Consider the following 12992-nt stretch of genomic DNA (forward strand, 5'->3'; position numbering starts at 1 on the left):
TAACGGTACGAATAGATAGGAATTTGTAAAGAAGTTTTGATGAGCGCCCCTGCACTCTGAGAAAGGAAGCACGGGGTGGGGGGCAACCTCATGGTTTGGTTTGTATACTTCTGGATTATTTGGCTCTTTTACAAGAATGCATTCAGATATTATTTTATAATTAATAAAAGAAACTGTGTGGGAGGAGTTTCATGATAACATGGAATCTCAGGGACCTTAGAGTCACTTAATCACACACCTTCATGAGAAAACCACACTCCCCAAGTGCAAACCAACTCGCTAAGGCCACACAGCCTGCTGGTGGCTGAGATGTCTGGATGTCTAAGTTCTGGTCAGAACTTAGATGTCCAGCTGATGGGGCAAGGGGGCTGCTGAATCTAGAAGGGGTCCCCGTAGGACCGCCATGCTTCGTTGTTTATCTGAAATTCAAATTTAACTGGGCTTCCTGTATTTTTGTTTGCTAAATCTGGCAACCCTATACCCCCCAGGGAATGTGATAGACTTAAAAAGCTCAGGAGGGGGAAGCTCTCTGTTCCTAAAGTTCCATGGAGAGGGCCAAGGCACGCTCCTGAAAATGGGCACAGGCAGAGGGATTTCCAGCTGTTCCTTGAACTTGAAACAAGAATTTTCTCACTACAGATCCTGGGAACTCAGATTACACGTTCATTGGTTAGATGGAGGTTTTGCTGTTCGTCATTATCAATGATGGTTTTTTGTTTGGGCTTTTTTTGTTTTACTTATATTTTACACACTTTTGCAGTGAGTGTGTGTATGTGTGTGTGAGAGTGTGTGGATGTGAGAGAGAGAGAGAGAAAGAGAGAGAGAGAGAGTGTGTGTGCGCGCGCGCGCCGAGTGTGCTGTAGCCAAGGCATGGCCCCGCGCCTGTAACCGTCATTCTTCATTTGCAGGAGTTCTCCTTTGCCAACTATTTGGCCTGCTCTGATGTTTCCAAATGCAGTTGTTAGTGAACTTTTGTGTTTGGAACAAGTGCATTGTGTGGGCCGAGCTGGTCCCTGGGAGGGGTCAGTGCCATGAAATCTGCCGGGAGGAGGCAGGTCAATGCCCCTTTGGCAGGAGGGAGAGCGGATTAGGGCGGATTGTGAAAGTATGCATCTTGCTCTGAAAAACTGTGCATCGCATATTTTCCCAGGGCAGTGTGTGAAAATCCAGGCATAATGGACGCATAACTTTTTATGAATGAACACTTTATGACTCCCCATGGAGTCCACTTGTAGTGTCCTCATCTGCATTTCCTCTTCTTGATATCCTTATTAAACTCCTCCTCCAAAGGCAGGAACCAGATTTCAGTGTAGGAATCTGACACCTTTTCTCTAGTCCATTTTCTCTCCAGCCTGCTAGTCTCCTTGGGAGAAGGCTGTTTGGGGCCCAGCTTTTCACATAGTGATTAAAGGGAAATGTAAGTAGATTGAGAACATTTCACGGCTGCTTAAAGATAGCAGATTGTTTTTTTCAGTTTCGGGGGTCACTGAGGAGATTGCACCTAAAGAGGGGAGGAAGGTGTCTGCATACAGAGCTCATCCAGTAATCTGAGGCACTGGCCTGTTAATTGGATTCCCCTCCCTTATTTCTGCTAGAGGAATCACTCTAACAATGCACTTTTGTAGGCAGAACCGTCCTCGGGCATTCTGTCCCACCACAACGCACACAAAAGCTTTTCTTCCCCCTTCCCTGAAGTGGGGAGGGAAGTTCAGAAAGGCCAGGCTGGCCAATCAGTGTCGCGTGGCTCCACTACTGAGGGCTCTCTGGGCAGGGGCAGCCCCCCAAATGAGCAGAACCGATGGCATGAATCAAACTGGCCAGCCTGGTATTGCCACAAGCTTGCTTTACGGTTTGAGTCTTTGATCTTCATTCCTATGTGTCTGTTTCCAAATTGGGAAATGGGGATAGTGATTATATTCCAGACAGCAGATTTGATGTCTACTGATCCAAAAAAGGTGCAGTGTTCAGAACTGCACCTCAAACAGAGGAGTTCCTTTGGATGGTGGTGGCGGTGACGGTGATAATGATGAAGAGTGTGAGACTGATGAGAGACTGATGATGAAGGTCAAGATCTCAGGCTGCCAAGGTTCAAATCCTGCTGCCACTTACAATCCTGAGAGTAACTCACATTGAGTGTAACTCAGCTCAAATTCTCCAAAGCTCAGTTTTTTCAGAAATGAGATTAATAATAGCACCTATTTCAGAAGGTAGTAGGGAGGCAAATAGAAAATCCAGGTGACGTGTGTAGGACAGTGTCTGGCATAGTCTGGTTCAATTCAAGAGGGAGCTTTTATCAGAACCATTACAGTGAAGGTGAGAATCTGGAGACATCAGTCCAGGGACAATGTAGAGGGTTCTAGTTAAGAATTACAAGGTGATTTGGGGAGACGTTGCTTAGACATAATTTGTAATTTATTCTACCAAGTCTAGCTCTGCCAAGGCAGTAAAGCACACCTGAGCTGGTAATTCCTATCTCTTCCAGGGTACGGAGCAGAGGTGGGTGGTACTGTGGCCCTGGGGTGCGTGGTTTCTTAGGCAGCAAGGTGGTGAAGTCCCTCTCTCTTTTGAAAACTTCCCCAGCGGCTGTGACAGCTGGGGTTTTAAAAGGAGAAATTTGGACTTGAAACTCGGTTTGGCTAAGAAAGAGTTCCTTTTGTGAACCGGCATTGCTTCACCGCTGTTCAGTGGCTCCGTCTTCTCACTGGTGAGCAATACTTCCCCAGGCTTATATGTTGTTTTCCAAGAACTAATTGATACTAATTGGCCATGCCCGAGGAACCATTACTGGAAGTGTATAGACTTCTGATGGATTTTTCCTTGCCCAATTCTCAACAGCAGTTTTAGCTCATCTCCCTTAATATTAAGCTCCCCAAATCCAAAAGGCTACAGGCAGCCAGAATCAGAAGGAAATGGAAGGAGATTAGCAACCTCTACCCCTGTGTCTCCCCAAAGAATGTCGACCACAGTTGGCCACTAGGAAATGTCTGTAGTGGCATTTATTACTCCCCCAGTCTCACCCCCCACCCCATTTCTCAGAAGGGCAAAGCAGCGTTACAGCTTCAAGGGGTTGATCCAGTGGCTAACACAGTGCTGGCCATAGGAGGATACCCGCTAAATATCTGTCAATGGACTTTAAAACATTTTTTGGAGATAAAACTCATGCACCATAATACATCTCATCATAAGCGCATGTAAGCCAGTGGTTTCAGTGTGCTCACAGGGTTGTACAGCCACCACAGTCTGACAGCATCTTCATCGTCCCCCAGAGAAAGCCCATACCCATGAACCGTCACTCCCCCTCCCCCCATGTTAAATGGATTCTTGAGTGACTCACACAGTCAGCGCTGGTGGAGCCGTGGACGCTTTCCGTTCAGAGAGACCTTGGCTGGTCTGTGTTGTGAGCACCTCACCCCCGTTCTTGCCTTGGCTGCCATCCTTATGTGGCATCAGAAATTATATGGCCACGGATGACCATGCCCTGGGGAGGCCTGGCCTTCCCCCTTTTCCTCCGTAAAGGGTCCAAATTTCACACAATGTACCCACGTGTCTAAGAAATACACATTGATTTGTATGTTCAGTACCACAAGTTCAGCAGCAATTATGAGCCCCTTTCCATCAGGTAGTGGGAACTTAATTACAGTCAGTTTGTGGTTTTTCCCGCAGGGTGCCAGTGGGGGGCACACTTTGTGCCAGGGCATGGTGTCTGGCACGTTGCCATCCCAACTGGCATTGCTGGGATGTCCTCATCCCCCTCTTGTCTCCAGTCCTCTGTCCACCTAAGTGGCTGTGGTGCCTCCTCCTTGTCTCGGCCCTAGGCCAGTTCAGATTGGTGCCAAGTCCACATCTCCCTAGAAGACGTTCTATGGGAGACGTGCTATGGCTCCCCAGGCCCTCTGGGCTATGGGAAAGTGGCTTCCATCCCCTCCCAGGAGTCCTGTTGCTGCCATGGTGTCCTGCTTTCCCTGGAGAGCTCTGCATGCCTGTCTCCAGGCCTAATATCTTAAGAAAACACACAGACACTCCTGTTCTGAGCCCAGGTGGGACACGGGGAATCCAGGGTCCTGTTGCCCCTCCAGGCTCTGCCAGGGACTGCCCTGGGGGCACAGCTCTCTGCTTCTCCCAGCTCCTTAAACCTCCTTGGGGTCTCTATCATCCTTCTCCACCCAGGGCACAGGGTCCTTTCAGAGGTTCCATGGTGCCCTCTCCAATCCTCTCTCCCTCTAGGAGAGGATTGCTCCTCCATCCTAGGAATCTTTCTAAGACTACAAGACAGGGGAAATGTGCTCTTATTCATTGTGTATTTTCCCAAATCTTTGGTATTGTGGCCAGACTTGTGGAATTCAAAAGCCAAGAACTGATTTTGTCATCATGTGTCCTCTGGCAACCCTTCCCTGAGACAAGGAAGGCATAAGGCATGCCCCCCAAATAGAAGGGTGTATATGTAATAGAAATACCAGGGGGGACACTCGTCACTCGCTCAGACCACCATCCCACCACTGGCCTTGGTGGGACGTCCTCATCCCCCTCAGCACCTCAACAAGACCCACTGGTAGGGGAGGGGGTGCCTGGGCCACACTCAGGGTATCTGATTGATTGGAGTCTGAGACTCTCCTGAAGGAGGCATACAGGCGTGTGACTGCTTCCATCGCAGCTTTTAATCCGTATGTGCTACAGGATGAGTTGCCCAGCGAGGACTGCTCACCTTGAACCGCATTTGAAGCCACACTGCTCCCTCTCTGCCTGCACTGAGTCCCTCCGTGCTGTCCGCCAGCAGCCTGACCGTTCTTTTCCGCTTCCCAGGTAGGTTTTGTGGCGACAAAGTCCCGGAGCCACTCATCTCCACAGACAGCCGGCTCTGGGTGGAATTCCGAAGCAGCAGTAACATCCTGGGCAAGGGCTTCTTCGCGGTGTATGAAGGTTTGTTCGTGACGAACGTGGCTCCTGGTGTGCCTCAGTCCTTCACGTGCAGCCGGTGTCCCTTCCCACCCTTGCACGTGTGGTGGCTGCCCGAGCCCTGAGGGTGGGGCAGCACCGGCCCCTTCTCCCGCCTTATGGAAGCTTCGAGGCTAGCTGGGCTCCCTTCAGGACAGGCGCCACCTACCTGTCACCACCCTGCTGAACCCTCATTCCACTCCAGCGGGGATGGCGTTGGGGGTTACAGAACACTGTGGAAATGAAAGCAGCCTCTGAATAGCTGTGTGAGCCTGAGCAAAGACTCCAAACCTCTCTGAGTTTCATTTGTGAAAAGAGGACTTTGGACAATGTCAAGGAATTTCCAGCTGCATTTCTTGGAAGGGCCTCTGAGGCCACCATGGTGGTTGAGTTGAGGGAACCAATAGGTCTGGGCTCTAGGCAGCTGCCACCAGGGCAGTTCTGCTTCTGTTTGTTCCACATATTGGGTTTCTCTGGTTAGTTACCCCTGTGCCCGCCCTCCACCCAAAGGAAAACACTAGGTAGTTATTAAGGCCCCTTAGGGACTTAAATTGTCATTTTGGAGAGGCCAAAGTTTTGTTTTTATAAAGGAAATAGCGTGCGTGTGCGTGTGTACACATCACTCTGTACCAGAGGGCTCCACCCTCTGCATCAGAATCACTGCGGGATCTCAAACCCCCGGTGATCGCCCAGACACACTTGATCAGAACTTCTTGGGATGTGGCCCTGGCTCCCACAGTTTGAAAAATCTCCCAGGTGATTTTGATGCACAGCAAAGGTAGAGAACCACTGCTCTACACAGTTATTTTCTTTATATGAGAAAAATTCAGAGTTGCAAACACATGAGATTATGCCTTTCTGGAGGCACAGTCTTGGTTGAATGGAAATGAAAATGTTGGCAAGTGGAGCCACCTAGTGGTGTACTTCCTTAGTAAGCTCTGACCAGGGACCCCCCCTTTCCTCCTGGCTCTTTTTCTAAAGCTACCTGTGGGGGAGACGTTAACAAAGATGCCGGTCAGATTCAATCTCCAAACTACCCGGATGACTACAGACCTTCCAAGGAATGTGTCTGGAGGATTACGGTTTCGGAGGGATTTCACGTGGGGCTTACCTTCCAAGCTTTTGAGGTGAGTACTGCTGATCTTAGACACTGTGCTCTATAAAGATACATTGCCATTCTTTGGTTGAAAACAGGAACCTAAGAGGCCATTTCAAGTCCATGATGCATTTTGCCAGGACATCTGGTATCAGAGCCTCTGCAGGCTTTGAAATCACATCTGCCTCCTTGCTGAAGGCTGCTGGAGAGGGTGGGGGAATAATTGAAGCAGAAGTCTAGAATGGGATCCCAGGGCGTTTTGTTGAATCTTTCTTCCCTGTTTACCATGACTTAATCTCTTTGCAGCTTGATTCATCCTTAACTTGCGCAAGTAGGAGACAGCTTGGAAAAGCCCAGGACACGTTTGGGTCCTTTTGTCTCTTGGTTAGATTTTCAAGAGTGATATTTAGGTTCCTTTCTTAAATTGAAAACCTTAAGGCCAAGCTGCTATCTTTCACGTTGTCTCCGTTTCTCCGTTTAGATCGAAAGACACGACAGTTGTGCATACGACTACCTGCAAATCCGCGACGGCCCTGCGGAAGAGAGCGCCCTGATTGGCCACTTTTGTGGCTATGAGAAGCCAGAGGATGTAAAGTCCAGCTCCAACAGAATGTGGATGAAGTTTGTGTCTGATGGCTCTATCAATAAAGCAGGCTTTGCAGCCAATTTTTTCAAGGGTATGAATTAGCAGTTGTTTCCATTTTAGTCACAGGATGAGGTATTGCCCCCCCTGGCCTAAGAATCACAAAACCCATAGGGAACCTTAGCACCAAACAAGGCTTCCTGCAGTGAGGAGGCAGCAAGCCGTTTCAGAGCTGTGCGTAGATTCCCCAGCGGAGTTCACGACTGACTCGGGTACAGGCTCAGCCTTGGCTTCTTTCTTTGTGGCAGAAAGTTGTGCTGCCGCACTTGGAAATTAGGTTTATAGGTTTCCAAGGTCAACTTCATGAACCTTAGTGAAACTGAGCATTGATAACAATACATATTTGTGTAGTCACTATCATTAATTGAGCACCTACTGTGTGCCAGGAACGGTGCAAGGTACTTGACTTACACTATGTCATTTAATTCCCAAAATAAACCTCTGAGTTGGGTTTAGCTCATGCTTGATCAGGGCTGAGAAGGGCTGCTCAGGGTCACTCAGACAGTTAAGTGGCAGATCAAGAATCTAAACACAGTCTGACTCCTAAGCTCAAACTCTTTCTAGAACATTGCCTTGCATGCCCTGATGTGGGCCAGAGAGGCAGCCCAGGTCTTCAGCTCCTGAAGCATCAGCTCCCAGTCTACAAGCCTACCCTCAAGTGGGGAGAGCTGGGCAGGGGGCAGGGGGAGACTGAGAAGGTGTGGCGCTCACAGGAAGCAAACCTCCGTGCCGCCTTAGGGACTGACTGCTCTGTAAGATCTTGATAAAATCAGACGCAGAATGGTGTGGGAAGACCAGCCTTCCTGGCCCCAGCAGAGCGAGCTTCCTAAGACTCTGTTGAATAGATAGGTTTTCCTTCTCTGCTCTCAGAGCCCTGGAATTCCTCAGACCACATGCTAAGTGGAAATACTGGCTATTCCCCAATGCATTGTGACTGAGCGCCCACCAGCACACCAGCAGCCACTGAATGGAGATATCCAATCTGCAACTGGTGGTCCCCGATCAGTGACCCCTTCCTCCCTCCTCTCCTAGGGCTCCTGGCTGTGCTAACCCAGAAATCCTGGTCCCTTCCTTACTCTGTCTCCCCATCTGCCCCCTGTTTATCCCCTTCTCCCAGGTTTTAGGTGAGCAGATGGTGTCAGAAGAACCCACTTCAAGCTGTGTGACCCTGAGCAAGCATCCCTTTTTCCTTACTGAAGCCGCTGTTTTCCTCTCTGTAAAACAGGAAGAAGGAAATCTGCCCATTTTACCCAGCCAGCTGTGAAGCCCCAATGAAATGATGGCTGTGGAGGCACTTCATAAGCTGAAAAGTACCACACAAGTGTGTGGGATTTTTTTTTTTTTTTTTTTCTGCTTTGAGCCATCTGGGGACAGCAAACCCAAACAGAAACAGAGCAGAATCCTAATGCTCTGAATAATTGGAGACAAAGTTTAATTCTTTCCCAAGCAAAAACAAACAAAAAAACAAAAAACCAAGCCATATCAAGTGTATTTCAAATGCACTTCGCCTAGTGGTTGTAGTGGGAAGAAGGACATGGGAGTCTTGGTAGAGATGCCTTAGTAGAGATGCCTTAGTAGAGATGCCTTAGTAGAGATGCCTTAGTAGAAGTAGAGATGCATAGCCCTCGCCTCACCCTAGCCCAGACTGCACCTGCTGGGTGTCTCTCAGCCTGGGGAGACCCCCGTCTGACTTAGTGGCCTCACTGGTTGGGTCGCCTACAGCAAGTTATAAAACCTCTCTGAGCCCCAATCTCTCCACCTGTAGAAACAATACTACCAGGTTATCGCAGAGTTATTGTCAGGAGAAAATGAAATAGCATTAAGTGAACACACATGGTGTCATGTTTAGTCCCATTAATTTTTTTTGCTAAGGAAGGAATCTCTGAAGTGGTTATTTTTCTCTCTGGAAAAAATAATGTGACAACTTCTTCTTGCAGTTGCCGTGTGTCACTTTCTTATCGCTGCTGTAACAAATGACCACAAATGTGGTGGCTTAAAACAACACAAACTTATCATCTTACAGTTCTCGAGGTCAGATTCCCTTGCCTTTTCCAGCTTGCAGGGGAGGTGCCTGCACTCCTTGGCTGGTGGTGCCCTTCGGTCTTCAAGCAGCAAGGGCAGCTGAGACCTTCTCGGGCTGCATCCCAGACCTCTGCCTCCATCATCACGTTTCCTTTTCTGACCCTGACTCTCCTCCTCCCACCTTCAGTTGTAGGGACCCTTGTAGTTACAGTGGGCCCACCCAGATGATCCAGGATAATCTTCCATTTCAAGAACCTGAAATCACATCTAATCACAGCTGCAAAGTCCTTTTTGCCACGTAAGGGTAAGGTAACAGATTCCCAGGTTCCAGGACTACGATGTGGACGACTCTGGGAGACCTCATTTTACTTACCATGTCACAAATAATCGTGAGGTTTTATTCTAATTCTGTTTATCCTAATTCTCCTGTCCTTCTCCTTCCCTGACTTCTACCCCCAGGTCCGTAAATTAGGTGTTGGGGCTTCTTTCCAGTAAGAGAACTGGTAACCAGTTGGCACTGGCCCACCCACATCTCATTCCTGGTTCTGCTGACGATCAGCATTGCAATTTTTGAGAGGACCAGCTAAAACTGGAGATTAGGGTTTCCAGATTGAACAAATTTTTAAAAACCGTTTGCCCAGTTAAATTCAACGTTCAGATAAAGAATGATCTTTTAGTATATGTACGTCCCAAATATTGCATACTGTACGAAGAAATAATTGTTCATCTGAAATTCAACTTTAATGGAGTCTTCTGCTTTTTTTGTGGCAACTCTACTGGAGATGCCAGTCAGTGCAGTGGAGAGGGGTGTTTCTCTCTGTGATGCTAAACCGGCTTGTAAGGGACTGAGTCTAGAGCCTTGGCCTGCTCTGACCAACCATGATAACTAGCTCTGTTTTAGTGGTTAGAAAATGCCATCTTCTCCCTCTTCTACCTTTAACATTTATTCAGCAGTCATCAAACTGTGTCTCAGGGGCTGTGGGACAGAGGAGAACATGGTCCTTGTCTTTAAGAGCTCAAGGTGACAAAGGAGACCTGTGAGCCAGCGGGCAGTGATATTGTGTGAAGTGTTGACATCGGAGGAGGATCTCACTCAGCATGGGGGTGGGGTCAGCACCCAGCCTAGATATTCAAGCACATGTCAGTTGGCAAACAGCTTTTTAGATGCCTGTAAAGGTGTTAATTGAAGCCCATCTACACTAACTTAGTGCACAGGCCCAGCTTGATATCTTTTTTTATGTCAAGAAGGACTGTAGAGAGCCACATTTAGAAAAGAAGAACTATACAGCATTGACCTTGACCCTGAATCTTAAAAGAGGAGTCAGGTCTGGTGGAAGCCTCTTTGGGACCTATTAAAGGAGAAAGAAAGGACATCTATCGAGCATGCCAGAAGCTGTACCAGCTACCTCACTTTATCTTCAGAACAACCCCTTGCTTGGCATTATTACCCCCATTTTATTTATTTTATTATTATTATTTTTTAAAGGGTACCTTGCACATAGATTCCAATGTATGGCCCTTCACCATGCTGTCTCTTGCCTCCTTTTTTTTTTTTTAATTTATTTTTATTTATTTATTTTTGGCTGCGTTGGGTCTTCGTTCTTCTGTGCGAGGGATTTCTCCAGTTGCGGTGAGCGGGGGCCACTCTTCATCACGGTGCGTGGGCCTCTCACTGTCGCGGCCTCTCCCGTTGCGGAGCACAGGCTCCAGACGCGCAGGCTCAGTAGCTGTGGCTCACGGGCTTAGTTTCCGCGGCATGTGGGATCCTCCCAGACCAGGGCTCGAACCCGTGTCCCCTGCATTGGCAGGCAGACTCTTAACCACTGCGCCACCAGGGAAGCCCCGATTACCCCCATTTTAAAATTGAGGAAATTGAAGTTCTAAGGTGGCTGAGCTAGAAGTAGGCCCTGCATGTGTAGGACTTCATAGCTCACTCTCTTTCCTCTACAGAGACCTGAAAGCCACAGGAAAGCAAAGTGAAGGGATTTGAATTTCTGATTTGATTCTGACATTCGTCACCTTTCTGCCATGGGAGTATAGGGAGAAGGGCCCTGGATGTAGCCTCTGCAGTTTGGGGTCTAGCCCTGCCCACACACTTCTTACCAGCTCACTGCTCTCAAGCAGGTCAGTTTTCCTTTCTGAGACTTGATCCTACCTGCTTTGTCCTCAGCCGTATTCACAGTGCCAGACTCACAGTGGGCTCAATAAATTCTTACAGGGCAGTGGATGAATGAATAAGGCTCAGATTCTCACTTGTGGATTGGGCTTCTTGCTCCCTGCTCTGCCTACCTTTCAGGGTTCCCACGCGGATGAATGAGGCCAGAGACCATAGTGCAGAACAGCGCTGTCCAACAGAAATAGGAGGCAAGTCACAAATGCAAGCCATGAATGTAACTTTAAACTTTCCAGCAGCCACCTTACAAAAAAAAGAAGAAGAAGAAGAGAAAGAAAGAGGCAAAATTAGTTTTAATACTATATTTTATTTAATCCAATATATCAAAAATACTGTCATTTTAATATGTAATCAATATACACAATATTAATGAGAGATTTTATGGCTTTTTTTTTCCACACTAAGTCTTGGAAATCCAGTGTGTTTTACACTCACAGCACATCTGAATTTAGAATAGCTGCATTTCAAGTGTTCAGTAGTCCCATGGGATCTAGCACAGGTTAGCCCAGCTCTAGAGCCCCGACACAGCCAGCTCTTTGTCAGCCTTTTTCCAGCAAGGCTGTCAGTAGGATGTCCTGTGAGCACACAGGGGCCGGTGCGTGTGTCAGGACTTCTCCAGTGAAAGAAAGTGGAAGAGTAACTACAAAGGCCACGCAGAAGAGTTGGACCAGCCAAAGAAGCTCTTGCCTTGGTGCCAGTTGGCAGGAGTCTCTGCCCAGGGCCCAGCTGGCACGTGGCTCTGTCCAGGGTGCCAGTTGGCCTCTGCATCCCTCTCCTGGCACCAGATGGAAGTCCCTCTCAGAGCCTGCTGGCCGGGCAGCAGGCAAAGCACCTCACATCTCTGCTTACTTCGGGAGATGGCAAGTGCATTTTCGGGTTGACGGGGCCATTTTGTTGCCACACTCCCCATATAAAGAATGGGAGGGTTTCCCACCTTGACCCCCATGCTCCACTGTCCCAGTGCTGATGGCCCACCACGGGATCTGTGATGTGGGGGGCTGGCTCCCTTCAAGGTACTTCAAAAGCTTAGGGATGTGCCTTGCCTTCCCTTTCCTTAACTCTCTCTGAAACAATGTTTGGGATCCTACCTGAGTCATCTCATTATCTAACCTCAGAATGGTTCCTTCTTTCACTGGTACTACTTGGAGAAGGCAAAAAAAAGCCAGAGTCAGCAAAGCTGATCCCTGATTCAGCTTCTTCTCCCACCCCCACGCTCTCCCAGATTTTTCTGGGGTGCTTGGCCTTGGCCACTGTAGCCCAGAGCAAGCATGAGCCTGTGGGCTTGAAGCAGATGATACTCCATTCTAGTGTGGAGGCGATGCAGAGGGCACCCAGGCTCCGCCTGAGAGAAGGGCCCCTGGTTCACTTCCACACCATCACCCGAGCTGGAGCAGGGGTGGAAATGGCCAAACATCCCACTGCTCTTTCTGGAGAGAGCTCACGTGTAAACGTACACCTTGTACCCATCTTCCTGGGCCAAACACCCTACCCTTCTAGTCTTTGGAGGAAATATACTCCCTTTGCTTTAGGTGCACATCCAATCCACCAGCCTCTCTCCCTCCACATGGCTAAGATGGTGCCAGGAGACTTATCAGTGGTCCTCTTTTTCTTGCTTATGACAATCGTGTGTCCTGCCCATAGCATCTTCTGGCATCAGTCTCCCCCAGCCACCCAGCTTGGCCCTTTATTTAACTTGCTCTATGTTGATGGGCTCTTTCCATGGTTCCTTTCCGTCCTCCTGCCAGTTTCTTGACTCTTCTTAGCTGCCTTCCTGCCCATCTAGTCTTCCTTCATTGGCCCATCCTTGACACTTTTTCCTTCTTTCTGTTCCTGCCTTGTCTCTCTCTCTCCCCTCCACAGGCCTACTCTACTCTTCCCTGATTCAGGGATGCCAGGTAACCTTGTCATTTTCACTACTCCCATCATTGTATCTCTCCATCCACTGGAATTTCAAAAGCAACGCTGCTCTTTTCTAGAGCAATAGCTAATGTGTACTGAGTGTCTATATGCTGGGTACTTCACAGGCATCATTTTCCATCACCACAACCCTAAAAGCAGGTATTATTCTCATCTTAAAAGTGGAGGAAGGCTCAGAAAGTTCAAATCACCCAGTTTATTGAAGGAAG

At 48.4% G+C, this 12992-nt stretch overlaps 1 protein-coding gene across 2 annotated transcripts in view; it reads left to right on the forward strand.

Moving 5' to 3' along the window:
• TLL2 (tolloid like 2) overlaps nt 1–12992 on the forward strand; it is a 135094-nt gene that overhangs the window by 107220 nt on the left and 14882 nt on the right. For both annotated transcript variants that reach the window (XM_036828878.1, XM_036828880.1), the window contains exons 11-13: nt 4801–4917; nt 5914–6059; nt 6510–6705. In XM_036828878.1, the coding sequence (XP_036684773.1) occupies nt 4801–4917; nt 5914–6059; nt 6510–6705 (459 nt within the window). The remainder of the gene's footprint in view (nt 1–4800; nt 4918–5913; nt 6060–6509; nt 6706–12992) is intronic.

This window comes from Balaenoptera musculus, chromosome 16 (assembly GCF_009873245.2).
Source record: "Balaenoptera musculus isolate JJ_BM4_2016_0621 chromosome 16, mBalMus1.pri.v3, whole genome shotgun sequence".
NCBI classification, from domain to species: domain Eukaryota; kingdom Metazoa; phylum Chordata; class Mammalia; order Artiodactyla; family Balaenopteridae; genus Balaenoptera; species Balaenoptera musculus.